Below are 15,402 nucleotides of genomic sequence, written 5' to 3'. Positions count from 1 at the left end.
GTGGTCTACCTGTAGGGCGCTTTCCTTGCACGAGTTCACCATAGAGGAGATCCTTTGGGATCCGGCCATCATCCATTCTCACAACATGACCAAGCCAACGCAGGCGTCTGTTTCAGCAGTGCATACATGCTAGGGATTCCAGCTCGTTCCAGGACTGTGTTGTTTGGAACTTTGTCCTGCCAGGTGATGCCGAGGATGCATCGGAGGCAGTGCATGTGGAAAGTGTTCAGTTTCCTCTCCTGTTGTGAGCGAAGAGTCCATGACTCGCTGCAGTACAAAAGTGTACTCAGGACGCAAGCTCAGTAGACCTGGATCTTGGTATGTTCCGTCAGCTTCTTGTTGAACCAGACTCTCTTTGTGAGTCTGGAAAATGTAGTAGCTGCTTTACCAATGCGCTTGTTTAGCTCGGTATCGAGAGAAAGAGTGTCGGAGATCGTTGAGCCAAGGTACACAAAGTCATGGACAACCTCCAGTTCATGCGCAGAGATTGTAATGCAGGGAGGTGAGTCCACATCCTGAACCATGACCTGTGTTTTCTTCAGGCTGATTGTCAGTCCAAAGTTTTGGCAGGCCTTGCTAAAACAATTCATGAGCTGCTGGAGATCTTTGGCAGAGTGGGTGGTGACAGCTGCATCGTCGGCAAAGAGGAAGTCAAGCAGACATTTCAGCTGGACTTTCATACCATACACCATACACCATACAGCTGGATTTTCATACTATACACACTATTTTAAACTTCTGTTGTGTGTGTGTCCCATCATCTTTTCCCCAAATTTCCCAAACTGAAATATCAACATTTCAGGGTATCTCACCTGCCTTACCTGCCAGGGTATTGCACTTGCCTTTCCCCCCAAATTCTTCTTTTGTATGGGGGGGGGGGATGTTCTGGAACTTTCTGTCCCATTTATCTCCTATCTCCAATACCTTTTCTCAGTGCTTGTCTATCATTTATCTCTACCTGAAATTACACATTCTCCAGAAGTGCAATCTTCTCCAGGTATTCCCACTTTCTCAGGCAGATGGTGACTATAGAAAGGACCTTTTCAGTTGTGGAACGCTGTCTGTGGAATGCTCCCCCCAGGGAGCACCTATTTTGAGGCACCTGGTTAGACAGTGTCACGGAGGCAATGAACAAGAATTTGGACAAACTCCAGAAGTTAGCATAGACAGGAGCCTGGTGTGCTGTTGTCCTTGGGGTCACAAAGAGTCAGAGACGACTTAATAACTGAACAACAACAACATTTTGATGACATTCAGGTAGCAGCAGGTAAAGATCTTACTGGTTTTATCTGCTGCACTTTTATCTGCATGTGCAGTTTTTATTGTCATTTTAGTTATTGTTTTTATATTGCCTTTATTCTGTGAACCACCCTGGAAGCACTAGTATGCTAACAGGGATTCAAAGTCATGAATTACAATGTTTGGTAGAGGAAAATCAGGACGCTTGCTTCCATTAATTAATAATTTACATTGTAATAGTGAGCAAGTTAAAACCCAGGCCACATCAATGAGGTCTGGCAGCAAATCCTGTCAAAGACATTTTGAAATATTCAAGTAATCAGAGGCCTCACTCTAGATCAGGGGTGCCCAAACCCCGGCCCTGGGGCCACTTGCAGCCCTCAAGGCCTCTCAATGCGGCTCTCAGGGAGCCCCCAGTCTCCAATGAGCCTCTGGTCCTCCAGAGATTTGTTGGAGCCCACACTGGCCCAACGTAACTGCTCTCAGCATGAGGGTGACTGTTTGACCTCTCACATGAGCTGTGGGATGTGGGCTCCCTCCACTGCTTGCTGTTTCAAGTCTGTGAGGCAGCAGTGGCAGCAAAGGAAAGGCCAGCCTTGCTTTGTAAAAGGCCTTTTATAGGCCTTGAGCTATTGCAAGACCTTCATTCATTCATATAAGTTCATCTTTAATATATTCATTTGTGTAAACTTATGTAAATTTATTCAAATTTTAAATGTAAATTAATTCTTTTTTTTTTTACCCGGCCCCCGACACAGTGTCAGAGAGACAATGTGGCCCTCCTGCCAAAAACTTTGGACACCCTGCTCTAGATACATGTAGCAAGTGTATCATGTAAAGTTCTAAGTACTGCAGAATCACAAATGTGTAGAATAACCCTCTTACATTGTATTTATTCAGCATTTTAACTTCCTGCTTACATATCTATAGTGTTTTTAAGTTTCTTCGATTTCATTCTTTATTCAAGTTCATCAGGAGACTAAACATTTGAAGAAATGTTTGAAAAAACTGCAATGTATTTTTCTTTGTAATTCTCAACATAAGGCTTTTCTCAGACATTCCCAAATTAAAGGCTTTTCTCAGAAAATATGGAGACAGCTAGATGTCTTGTCAGTTGAGCAATCCAGATCTTATCCCCAGAATTTATTTTCAGTGCTGGGTCTTAGCACTGAGATACATCATTAAAATTAAAGAAATGCGTATCTGAGCATGTGCAGGATATCTGTCTCACACCACTGTATAACCACAAACAAGGAAAGTATCCACCTCCTGGATACCTGCCTTCCTTGCCCACCTGCCTCTGCATCTACTGTGAGGGGGTGTGAGTTGGCATCCCCTCAAGGTGTGGTACCCAGGGCAGTGTACTCCCCCCACCCCTAGATACATCACTGCCTAGGAGTCAAGTCCCAGTGGGGCTTACTTCTGAGGAGATGTGCATAGGATTATATGGAAAAGGAGTTTTGAGCTGGGTCAGAAGAATCATGCAAATCAATGATCAAGGTTTTGGGTTTGTAGTTTATTACTACAGTCTGTAACATTACACTGAATGGGTGTTTTCTGACTTCTTTCAAATAGTAAAGGATTTGTGATTGGGCCATTATCTCTATGAAGTGATTATTAATATTTTATCCCACTCTCTATATCTATTGCTTGATGCAGAGTTCTGTATGACACAAAAGCTTGCATTTTGTATGAAAGTTGGTTCAAATAGACAAGATCACATTAGCTGTTTTGTGTCTTACTTGGTAGCGGAAATAGTTGGAGGCCTTTTTCCTGAAAGAATGCCGAGTCAAATATCTGCCAACAAACTGCAGCCTGATCCAATATAAAAATTCAGTAAGCAGTTAAGTCAAGCACCTATAAAGTATGGAGGCCTGTAAGTTGTTAAATATAAATATACTATATGTTATTTATATATACTCTATAATATAAATTTATATTTATAATATAAATATAAAGCTGCTGGAAATTAGACCTCAGCCTGTGACTTTATTTGCAAGATGTTCAGATTCAAAGTGAATTTTATCAAAGACCCTTTGCAACTTCCTCAGAAATAAAGTTTTAAAATTTAAGAAGAAATTTCTTGAGAAATTCCTAGTGCACAATTTGAGGAAGCATCGTAAAATGTTCACAGAAGTCTATAATAAATATCCATAGCAACTGTCTGGCTGAAAACTAAGTTACAACATGACTAAAAATGGCTAAGGAACTCTAAGGTGAGTCATAAACAGAAGATTTATCATGACGAAAGCTGCTAAATTCATTACATGAGTTAATTGCATTGGTTGCATTTCAGGGAGATCCTCTGAGTGTGCCTAGGGCTTTACACATGCCCAGTGGACTCACTATGTTTTTCTTCCTTTCAGCACCTGCTCCCTATGCTATGTAGAAAACTGCTTTTGAAGTTGCCTGAAGTTTCAAAAATGTCTTGCCCTGAAGTGTGGAAAGCTGCTACAGGAGACCAAAAGAAGCCAAAAGCCACACTAAGAGCCCAGTCCTATCCTTCCCCGCAGGTGCAGTAATGCCAAAAGGACATGCAATATGTTCAGCACTGGGGTGGCGGATTGAGATGCTCGAGGCAAAAAGGGATTGAAGTTCCCTTACCCTTCCATAAGCCTCCTACTCCACAATAGGTCTCTTTGAACCTTCGCTTTAGCGAAGTCTGAGAAGAGAAAGAGGCCAAGGAGGTTGTGAAAAAGGAGGCGAGGATCCAGCATGCACCATCGTCACCAGACCCACCTCCTACTACAGCCTCTCCGCTCCCATTCCTCCCCTCTCCCTGCCCTGTTGCACTCACTTCCCACCCCCACCTCTGCCTTACCTGCTCAAAATTGCAAAATCCAATTCTCACCTGCTCAAAACGGTAAAATTTAAAAATCCCATTCCTCTCCCTTCCCCACCCTATATCACCCACTACTGCCTTACCTGTTCAAAATGGCCACTTGCAGAGTACTGTGCGTTAGCAATCTTACAACAGGGGAACTCAGTTCCTCTGTCATAAATGGCTTCATGTGACAGCCCAGTCCCAGATAGGACTGGGTTCTAAGTTTATAAGAACTAGTTGCAAAGCTCTCAGGACTGTGGCCATTATCACTGAAAAACACAGAAAGGAAATCTGAAAAGAAGCAAAGCAGCCCTCATATTTACATCAAGTTACATTCTTAGAAAAGGTGTAATAAGTCTAAAATAGTCATGATTTTACTATAGAAACAATGAGATGCTAGGGATTTACATTCCTGATGAAGGATCTGATATGTAATTTTTAAAGGCATGAATACAAGTAATGTGTATAATCAGGTACTGTTAACATAAAAAAAGTGCAATAATCCAGTAACATCACAATTAGTGCTGAGAAAGTTCATAGTAACTTTGGGTACTTAGTAAGTTTGGGTAATGTGTTATGATTATGACCTAAGTGCAGGTCCTATTTGCAGTATCTGGGTACAAATGAACATAGCTGGGACAGTTGTTGCCCAGGATTATAATCCAAGTGAAGTCAAAACTTTCTGATCAGGGCCTCATATTCTGCTGAGTTGGCACATGTTGGATGAGTATACTCAGCAGTTACTCATGCTGCTAAAAGCAAGACAGCAACCATAAAGGAAGTATAATGCCATCGGTGTTTCACATTATTCTAAGAACCCCAGTCAGCACAGTCATTGCAGGATGGCAACAGTTATTAGAATTCCATCCTTCTTGAAAAGGCCACAGCAGTTCCTGCATATACTGTATTCAGCAAATGCATAATGTGCCTGTTCTCCTGTTAAACCCCACCCCCTTCACTACTGCAAATTCTTGATGGCTGGATGTGGCACTCTGAAATGGCCCATCCTCCATTTTAAAAATTAAGAAGGGGGTGAGTGTTTTTGGTTAAAACCCTTCCTATAAAAACAGGACAGGCCTACAGTACATTATCAACAGTTTTGAATGTATCTCAGCAGCTACAGTTCAATGAAATGATGTACCGTAGAATGCATAAGTGCTCATGTGCATACATTTACTGACATGTACTGCACAGAAAATGCATCCATCCCACCTTCACTCAGTGATTTAACTTCTAAAGAACTCTATGAGGAAGCTGAACCCTGAGGAATGATAATGCTAGCAGAATTATACAGTCAATTCTTTTCATAAGCGAGTTTACTATGTGCAAATTTGCTTATCTGCAAGGGGTGGAATAGTTACCTTCTCTCATTATCCACGCCTCTGTTCTCATTATCCACTCTGCAGAGACCTTCCAGAGGCTGCAGGGACCTTCAGAATGGCATCCATTAGCACAGACCCCTTTAAAATGGCCAGTGGAAGCTTCCACTGGTCATTTTTATAGTGGTGTGTGCTGGTTGCAGGGGTCTGAAGCCTCTGCAAGATCTCTGCATCATTCAGAGAGATTTTAGCACTTCCTGCTGCACTCTGCTCCTGTCATGAGGGTCTCTGCTGGATTCTTCTGATGGCAAGAAGGGTACCCCTTGTATCTAATCCCACTGATCCCATAGATCAATGGTTTGTTATCTGCGAATTCTCTATCCACTAGGTTTTCCAGGAATCTAACCCTAGAGGACAATGAGAACTGATTGTATTAACAAGACAATCTAACACAGCAAAAACAGGGAGACTCTTGCCTATCCACTGCCCAGTTCCTGTAGCTTTCCCAACTGGACTCTGTGGCACCTGGCCAGGAAACCTAACCACGCAGCAGATGAGCATCCCTGGCCACCACTATGCTTACAAGTGGCAGCAAGAAGGAGAACTTGTGTCCGCTACTGGACCTGCTCCCCACTGCTTCCTCATAAGTCTTCCCACTGGGCAGTGGCTGACTGATTGGTTGATGATGATTAGAAGCAGCTACAGCGCCAGCCAACCATCAAGCAAGCATCCCAACAGGCTCTGGCTTACTGGGCAGTGGTACGGAGCAACAGTGGATCCCTGCTGCCTCAGGGGTTGCAGACACAGGTGTGGTCCTTTGTGTGGAACTGGGCCCTCAGTATTTGATCCACCTGTAGAGCCACTTCAAGGCAGAGAGCAAGAGGTATCTCTTATATAAGGCGGCCTCAGCACAGAGGGGTCTCCTGGCTCACAGCTCACACTCCCTATTTTTATTTTTAAATGTTATATCACACATTTCCCTCAAGATTTAAAGAGGCTGTTAGTTAACACTGAGCCAGTTCAAAATGTGTCTTGCTTTGAGCTGACAAACGGCTCACCTGTCTCTCAGTGGTCATAGTGCTAAAAATATGGATACCATTAACGGCTATGAAACAAATGGTCCTGAGTTGCCTATCTGAACGTTAGAGTACTCTGAGCGCATTTCTCCAAAACTAGTAGAACTGGTCAGATCACATAAAAGCACAGGATAGATTATACCCGGCATATTGGGCTTCCAGACTTGAATCACAGACTAAACAATAGGAGGGAGAGAGAGGGGGGGACCTTTCAGGCAATTACAGTTTGCAGTTCCTAATCCTAGAAACACAATTAATGGGTGTTGGCCTCTTTTGCAGAGTACTTTGGAATTGAAATCCTCTTCTGGTAAGGATAGCTAACAAGAAGTATGTTGGGCGACCACAATTCTGATACCATTAATGAAGTAACAGGCTGCAGAGACCCTGAAAACCTGTGCTCATCTGTGTCTGTTGATTTCAGCATACGCATATTTCAGCCAGTGAAAATAAAGGATAAATGGTTATCCTTTAAAGGATAAACTGGGGCACTGTCTCAAGGTTTTTGTGGGTTCCTGAGCAAAAGCAAAAGGGCCTCCAAAGAGGTGCAGAAAAAAATGTAATACAAGGTATTACGAGATACTGTTGGAAGTGCAACACATTTTGACAAACAGCCTTCTTTGGGAGTACTTTCTGCAACAGTGAACTCTGTTAACATAGTTCCACTGTATGGAGTTCACTGTTGCAGAAAGTGCCCCTGAAAAAAAAAACCCATTTGTTGAAATGCATTAGGCTTTCAATCATACGTCATAATAGCTAAATTGTTCTATTTGTCTTGCACCTGTGCAGAGATCCTGCTTCTTTTTTTGCTACTAGCTGGGCACTATCCTCCTTTTTGTTGCATTTCTGGGGCAAAATGGGCAACTTAGCTCCACCCCAACGTTAAGGGCCCCCAGTCCCACCCAACCAATGTATTGCCTCTCCTCTGCTTTGCAGTGGGCATTTACCTTGGGCCAGAGAGTGAAAGGGTGTTATCCTGGAAGTCTGATTGTTGAGAATTAAGAAATTTTTCTTTTTTATGTCAGGAGGCTTTGTTTTCCTTCAGTTTAAATCGGCCTTGCAAACAGAAAACGAATGAAGCAGAAAGCAGACAAGACTGATATCATATATTTACAGAGAGCTTTTTACATGGTAGGAGAGCAATCAAAAATGGCATCCATCACCTGCAGCCTGAAGTGGTGCTGTCCAATCTACCATCTCATCTCCACATTATTTAGGGAAGGGCTGTAAGCAAAATGGTGGATTACCTGCATTGCATGCAAAAAAAAAACCAGGTTTCATCTCCACTTAGGGCAGAATAAAATTCCTGGCTGAAATCCTGCAGAAGTAGTCAGTCGACCATAGTGTCAACAATATAGAAACTGAGAACTGACTTGGTATAAGTAGAGCTGTTTCAAAATGATGTTATTTACTTAGAAGTAGGGCCGGCTGTCCTATCCCAATTGACTATGCCAATTTGTCTTGTCTGATTTTCCCTATCCTACCAACTACGCCAATTTGTCTGGTCCAAATATTCCAACTCCCTTCTAATGCCCATTTTTTGGCTAATTAACACCCTCCTTTTCCAAGAACAGCTGTGGTGTGCAAAGAAATGAACAGAACTCCTTATCAGTTGAGCAATTAACAAGAATTTATTGCTACAAACACATACACTCCCTGCAAGTCCTCTTGTCCAGAGGCTTTCCCTCCCCAAAACTCCTCTTAACTCAGTGGGTAAAGGTCTGAAACCTCCAGTCCAAGTTCATGGTCTCCAAAGCACAGTCCAGTCTTCTGCAGCAGAGCCCCCGCAGTGTCCTCTCCAGCAGTGTCCTGGCAGTCCTCTCTTCTGTGTCCTCCAGCAGAGTCCTAGCAGTCCCTTTCTCCCATAGGTATGGGTCATGTAGCTCTTGGTCAGGTTAACTTTGCTGCTTCTAAAGCTGCCTTTTATCCTTGGATGTCTCATAATCCAAAATGCAGCTCACCTGTGAGCTACCTTGTTAGCCTCTTCAAAGTCCCATCAAGGTCAAATGAAGCTCAGGTGTCCATCTAGGTATCCATTGGCCTTGATTGATTACAGCTGTGGAGCCAGCCCTGCCCTTCCCAGAGCTGTCAACCAGCTGTCAAAACATGGAATCACTGTCAACACCACATCATCCACCTGATGATCTTCTGATCTTCCATTACACTGGCTTTAGGAGCTGCAGGGCCCAATGCAAAACATTTTTTTCCAACCCCTCCACTCACCCCCACAGGCCCCCTCCCCACTCGTCTGGATGAGTGGCAGTGGTGAGGCACATGACAGTAATGTCACTGCCAACTGCTTCTGCAAGGGGGATTTCAAGCCAATTCAACCCATAAGCAGGCGGGAGGGAGGGCTGTCCAGCAGTGATGTTCTCCTCATGACACTTTGGCATGGAAGATTCCATGCCAGAGTATCAGCTACAGAGCAAGATGCTGGTTGCAGCTACATGCACTCCACTCGCCACCCTAGTGGCCACCCCAGACATGGGGCCCAATTTGGCTCAATTGGTCAGATTGCCCTAAGGCTGGCCCTGTTCAGCCCATTGTGTTCTGTAAGGGTGCAATCCTGAACCAGGCTTGGGCCGGCGCAAGTCTCTTATGCCATCCCAGGAGGGTCACAAATGTGCTATAAGGCTCAGCCAGCACACAGAGGCACCGAATCTTGCGTCAGCCTGGCTGGGCCAATGCAAGGCTCTGAGGTAGGTGGGGAGGAGGCGGGAGGGAGGTGTTCCTGGGTGGGGGAGGGCTGCCCTGAGGGCAGGCAAGTGGGGAGCAGGAGGTGGGGTTGGGATCTGGCAGTTATGCCAGATTCCAACCCCTGTTCCCAGGGAGATTGGAGTTCTCAAGAGGTGGCGCAAGTCCAAAGAGACCCATAGGAGAGAAGGCGCCTTACTCAGAGGTAAGGGGAAAGTTTCCCCATGCCTCTGGCTGAGTTGCTTTTGGCACCTGTCCTGCACTGGATACAGCGCAAGTCTCCTGGCTTGCCTGTTCCAGCACAGGATAGGATTGAGCCCTTAGACTATAATCCTTAATCACCTGAAACACCCTATACTTCGAGGTGTTTAAGTATAAGGCATGCCTATGCTATAAATGTAAATCAGGCCATAGGGCTATGATCTTCTCTTTGGTGCAGGCACCAGCCACAATACACTGATCAAATTCAGACACTGTGTTTTAAGTCTGATAAGAAAAAAGAGCAAGCCAGATAACTCTCACTCACCATTTCTTCATGTCACACATATATTTATCCTAAACTGCTCTGAAATGCAGTTATTAGCATTTAAAATCCACCCCAGTGGCATTTTTCAAAAAGCCTGAGCCCGTTACATAGCTGATATTTTATGAGACTAGCTGCCTCCCTTTGTTGTCGCACAGCTTCGTTCCTAAGATGGGCAAAGTGAAATGAGGGCAACATTTTTTATGAAATTAATTAAGAGACTGGAACAGAGTGTTCAAATTCAGCACTGGCAGAGCATGCCTGGTTAAAGGGTCACATCCCAAACTTCATATGCAATATTAATCAATGTCAAAGCTACATAAGCCCTGAAGCAACATCCTGTAGCTAGAGACGCTGTGCCTATAATTAATGAAGCTTATTTCAAACAGATTTTACAAGTTTTCCCAACTCTGTTGAACAAGTGCTATGAAAGATCTGCCTCAATTTTTATTGACCCTGGTTCCTTAGATGGGTCTATGCAAGTGTTATTCTGGAAATTTCTTAAATTTCTTAATTTCTGGTTAAAAAATCAAGAGTAGCCAGTAGGATTGCAGCCCCTTCTTCCTCATACACAAATTCCTCCCTTTTTTCTCCCACTGGCCTCAACCATGGTTAAGCATCACATTGACACTGATGTTAACCATAGTTAATATGACCCAGGGTTTGCTACTAAGGTTCAAACTCTAGCTCCAAATCCTGGTTACAAGAGAACCGCAGCCTGTTTATATTCCAGTTGCCTTCTCCCAATCCCTAAAACTTCAGTTCCCATCAGCAAAATATAACTAATAATATATAGTGCTATTCATATTTACTCAGAAATAAGTCTTGCTGAGTTCAGTGAGATGTATTCTTTATTAATTTAGAAGATTTCTATACCACCCTTCCCTAGGCAACAACCTGGTGCTATGTACTGCTAACTAAGGAACTGAACTGGATCTGACTGGAACTGAAGACTTCATCACACAACAGTTGCAGAGGTGTAAGAAATAAAGACTATGACACATTACAAACAGTGCAAGGTATCCTGTCTATCATCTGTCATAGGAAAATGCATATACTACTTTCCCATTAAACTTGTTATTGTGGGATCGCAAGTAAATGATATGAGCAAGCTGCTTCCCATTAGCCTATTAAAGAATTCTGGTGATCTTAAATTTCAAAAATTGAATTTTTCCTATTATCAACAAAACATTTTTTTTAGATCTCATGGAACTGTATTTCATATAAACGAAACACAATATAACTTTCATTAGTTCAGAGCTCAGTCTACAACAGCAAAGTTGTTTGACTTGGCCTCTAAGAAAGTTGGTATTACAGCAGCCCAATATGGGATGGACACACCCATGATAACAGTACACACCAGCAACTTGTTCAAACAGTGGGGGGGGGGGGGGTGGAGAATATAGTTGGAAGGCATGCTAAAAATATTATTTAAAAATATACAGAATTCTGCTTGGCAAACAACACGGATGTAAAATTATGCTACTCTATATTAATTATATTATATTAGTTAATTTGAATTTACAAGCACTATTTACATTCAATAATTAAATTAAGGTTAGAAGATTAGAATCAGTTTCAATGTCATCAGCTATTAAAAGGGTGAACAAAATCAACCTTTAACAATTTGCTACTAATAGAATTGCCACCTTTTGGCCTTTTTTCAAGGGTACCTTGAAATGATTATCTTCCCATTGAAACATCTCTGATCCCAATCCTGTGCTCAACGGCATGGCTCCATGCCATCGAGTACTGTAGCAAACGTGCCGTAAGGCATGTTTGTGAGCCTCACCGCTGGGCTCCTGCCCATGCTAGCTCAACGCCAGCTGGTGCTGGGCTACAGTGGGGCGGTCGCCTCCACGGCTCGGCGGTCTCCCGGACCACCGAGCTGCAGCACGGTAGGCGGGGACGGGGCAGGGAGGAGGCGTTCCGGGGAGGGGAGAGGCTGGTGGGGGGCAAAGAGAGGGCAGGGGGAGGCGTGACGGGGAGGTGTGATGCGGGGAGGGGGCAGGCTAGAGGTGTACCTGGGGGAGGGATGGGAGGTGGGTCTGCGGAGCTCTGCTCCGCAGGATCCAAGGCACTCGTGTAGGGCTGCAGCCCATCGTGGGACTGCTTACCTTACTTGGGAGAAGGAGATGAAAGTCCCTTCTTCTAAGGTGCCTCCCGTGGTAGCCCTGGAGGCGCAGGGTCCGGCCGCAGCCCCTGGCAGCTCAGGATTGGGCTGTCTGTTGGGAAAGATTCCTGTCCACCATGAACCTGTAAAGAATTAGCATTTCTGCTATGACAAAAATCTGGTAATTCTTGATTGTGAGTACAACAGAGTCTGGGTGGCCAGATACAATGGAGAATAGAGTGCCTATATACCTTAGGGTGCAACCCTAACTGACATAAGGGCAATGCAGCTCTGAGGTAAGGGAACAAACATTCCCTTACTTTGAGGAGGCCTCCGTGAGTGACACCCAACTGCAGGATGCAGCACACGTCCCACTGACTGGAAAGCACTGATATAAGGGGTTAGGATTGCACCCTTAATCATTGAATAGATGAGAGAATTTTGGCAAGTGAAGCTTTTTAAACCTTTCCATGTTGAGCTGCACCTGCCAAAATTGCCTCTATACCAAAATGGTGCAAGGTATAAGCACTCAATCCTCCACTACAGCTGGTCATCCTGAACACAGTTGTTGAAAACTGTTAAGGCATACACCATCTTGAGTTCCATGATGCAGGGAAGGTAGAATATAAACGTAAGAAGAGCCCTGCTTTATCAGGCCAAAAGCCTGTCTAGTTCAGCTTCCTGTATCTCACAGTGGCCCACCAGATATCTCAGGGAGCACGCAAACCAACAAGAGACCTGCATCTTGGTTGCACTCCCTTGCACCTGGCATTCTGAGGTCACCTACTTCTCAAACCAGGAGGTTGCTAACATACCCATCATGGCTTGTAACCTGTGATGGACTTTTCTTCTAGTCCCCTTTCTTTGAAAGGTGCCTGGACCACATCCTGTGGCAAGGAGTTCCACCGACTCATTACACACTAGTTAAAGAAATCAGTAACAGATTAAAAAAATTGGAACATAAAATTTGCCCAGCATCAATGGGCACTTCCTGTGCTGGTGATCATCCCATTCCAGGGATTCTAGCAGGTAGATACTGTAGACCAGCGTTTTTTCAGCATGAATGGTCTGCAAGTGTGCTGCAGAAATTTGGAGAAAGGTCATTTATTATTGGGGCCATTGGGGGTGTGTGTGAGCCCCCCCCCCAGTGTGCCTTGTCAAGTATCAAAAAGCTGATGGTGGGCCTGAGATGAAAAAGGTTGAAAATAGCTGCTCATTCCATCTTGATCACCCCCAAAATAAACCCCTCTGCCAGCCCAAGCCTATGCATGTCTACTCAGAAGTAAGTCTCATTAAAGTCAATGGGGCTTACTCCCAGGAAAGTGTGGAAAGGATTGGGCTGTGCGTCTTTTGCTTGTCCTTTGCGGTGCAATGTTCACTGAGCGGCCACTGTAGTGTCCCGAGACGTGAACACGGCCAGCATCCCTCTGGAGTTTGCAATGAAGCCCAAGCCCAGGCATGTCTACTCAGAAGTAAGTCCCATTGAGTTCAATGGAGCTGGCTCCTAGGAAAGCAGGCATAGGACGGCAGGCAGGCAGGCAAGCAGATCCACAGCGCCACCCCTCTTGTTGCTCTCCTCCTCTTCCTCCCAGGGACAGGAACCAGGGGGAGCGGTCTTGGCTGGGCTGCCTGGCTGCGCAACAGGCTGCGGGCGGCTACCTGTGCTCACCTGGGCGCTCCTCCGCCGTGCAACCTGCCTGCATCCCTCCCTCTTCCTCCCCCCGCGGCGCAGGAAGGGAGAAGCTCCGCTCGGTCCCCTTCGCCGGCTGCTGGGCATCAAAACAAGACGTGTCCGCTGGAGCGCCTGCGCCTGCTCAGCCGCGCTGGCTCTGGCTCTGGCAGCAGGAATTCAGCCAGCTGCCCTCTTCTCTGGCCGCAGCCAGACCATGCCCGCCGTCGACAAGCTGCGCCTCGAGGAGGCTTTGCAGGATAGTCCTCAGGTAGGAGGGCGGCTGCGGGAGTTGGGGGGCTCTGGGCTGGCGCAGTCCTCGCCCATCGCGGGCCAAAACTGCATCCTGCATCCTGCTGGCGGGGCAGGAGGAATGTCAGCCACCCAGAAGAAGGCTGCGATCCTGTCCACACTCACCTGCTGACTCTAAGGGGACTTCCTTCTGAGTAGACTTGCAGGTGGATTGGGCTCTGAGGCTGCCATTCTGTCCACACTTAGCTGGGAGTAAGCCCTGCTGACTCTAAGGAGACTTACTTCTGAGTAGACTTGCATGGGATTGGGCTCTGAGGCTGCCATCCTGTCCACACCTACCTGGGAGTAAGCCCTGCTGACTCTAAGGAGACTTACTTCTGAGTAGACTTGCATAGGATTGGGCTCTGAGGCTGCAATCTTAGCTACATTTTCATGGGAGTAAACCCCACAGAACACAACAGGAGTAGACAAGCCTAGAATTGGGCTCTAAGGCATTTAGCACAGCCAACTGTGCATCCTCTTAGATGGATCAGGTTTCTGGCTGCATGAAAGCAAACCTGTGAGCGAATTGTGTGTTTGTTCAAATGGGGTTGTAAAGGAGAAGGATTCCTGTTCTGAATAGGCTGTAGGGCAGCTATTTTCAGCCACTGTGCCATGGCACACCGGTGTGCTGTGAATGGTTTGCAGGTGTGCCAAAGGAGTTTTGGGGAGGGTCATTTTTAGGAAGGCCATTGGGAGGTGTGAGACCCCCTCCCCCACGGGCAGCATGGTGTGCCTTGTCAATTGTCCAAAAAACTGATGGTTCGCTTTGACAATTTCAGTACATTGTCAGTGTGCCCTGAAATGAAAAAGGTTGAAAATCTGTGCTTTTTGGTGATTATCCATTCTAGAGCCAGATCAGATCTAGTACCTGATCTGTGGAACATCAAGGAGTACAAGTGAAAAGGTGGCAATTGTACCTTAAGGCTTCTACCAGTGATTCCCAAACTGGTGGCTCCCTTCACCTACTGGGCCATTGGCCATGGGCTCCCCATTAGGGGTACAATTCTATAAATTGTATAGGGCAGCAGATTTTTTTGCAAGGGTTCTGTGGTTTCCCTGGCTGGTGTCAGCTGCTCACCAGGGGAGCCATGACTCCCAGTTTGTGAACTGCTGGCTTATGCATAAATATTTTGAGTTTATGAATATTTTATGTTGATAGGGTATTAACGTTAAAAGAATAATCTAAAAGGCTACAAAACCTTTCAAGTTCATCAAAATACTTTATCAGGCCATAAGTTAAGCAAATCACCCCAAATCAATCTCACACACAAAGGGGGGGGGCAGAGAAGGATTTAGCTGGGCAAAATGGGAAAAGCACCAGGCTTTGTGGGGCAGTTATTTGATGAGTAAGGGAATCTGGGTTGTCTAAAAGGGGGGAAAATCCCCATTGCACACTGCCTTTGTAGTCTGTTGAGATACTGCATTCCATATGGCGGTGTTTAAAACATTATATTGTCCTCATGTATTATACAGTAGTTGGAGAGCAAGGGAGGGTTAGATATTGTGCAGTGGTTATTATTATACAAAGTACTTTGGAAATATTGATGAGCTTTGGGGGAAGGTGGAGGAGACAGGAAGTAGCTTTAACATTCCAGGTGTGTGGGACTCCACTATGACACATCAAGGACATTTCTACCAGGGAGGTGTACTGGAG

The 15,402-nt window shown here is 45.3% G+C and overlaps 1 protein-coding gene and 1 long non-coding RNA gene across 4 annotated transcripts in view; one reads left to right on the top strand and one right to left on the bottom strand.

Moving 5' to 3' along the window:
* Window positions 1-8,105: 8,105 nt before the first annotated feature.
* Window positions 8,106-13,566, bottom strand: LOC136657178 (uncharacterized). Of its 2 annotated transcripts, none has more exons than XR_010794741.1 (3): window positions 13,455-13,566; window positions 11,790-11,928; window positions 8,106-8,551 (listed from the first exon to the last, which is right to left on the bottom strand). It is a non-coding gene; the product is annotated as an uncharacterized lncRNA (long non-coding RNA). The 2 variants fall into 2 exon arrangements; XR_010794740.1 differs by lacking the exon at window positions 13,455-13,566 and adding an exon at window positions 13,098-13,316.
* APPL2 (adaptor protein, phosphotyrosine interacting with PH domain and leucine zipper 2) overlaps window positions 13,386-15,402 on the top strand; it is a 35,919-nt gene continuing 33,902 nt past the window's right edge. For both annotated transcript variants that reach the window (XM_066633865.1, XM_066633864.1), the window contains exon 1: window positions 13,386-13,725. In XM_066633865.1, the coding sequence (XP_066489962.1) occupies window positions 13,672-13,725 (54 nt within the window). In that variant the 5' untranslated portion in view covers window positions 13,386-13,671. The remainder of the gene's footprint in view (window positions 13,726-15,402) is intronic.

This window comes from Tiliqua scincoides, chromosome 7 (genome assembly GCF_035046505.1).
Source record: "Tiliqua scincoides isolate rTilSci1 chromosome 7, rTilSci1.hap2, whole genome shotgun sequence".
Classification (NCBI taxonomy): domain Eukaryota; kingdom Metazoa; phylum Chordata; class Lepidosauria; order Squamata; family Scincidae; genus Tiliqua; species Tiliqua scincoides.
The sequence above is the reverse complement of the archived record's forward strand: the minus strand, read 5'-3'. Positions and strand labels throughout refer to the sequence as shown.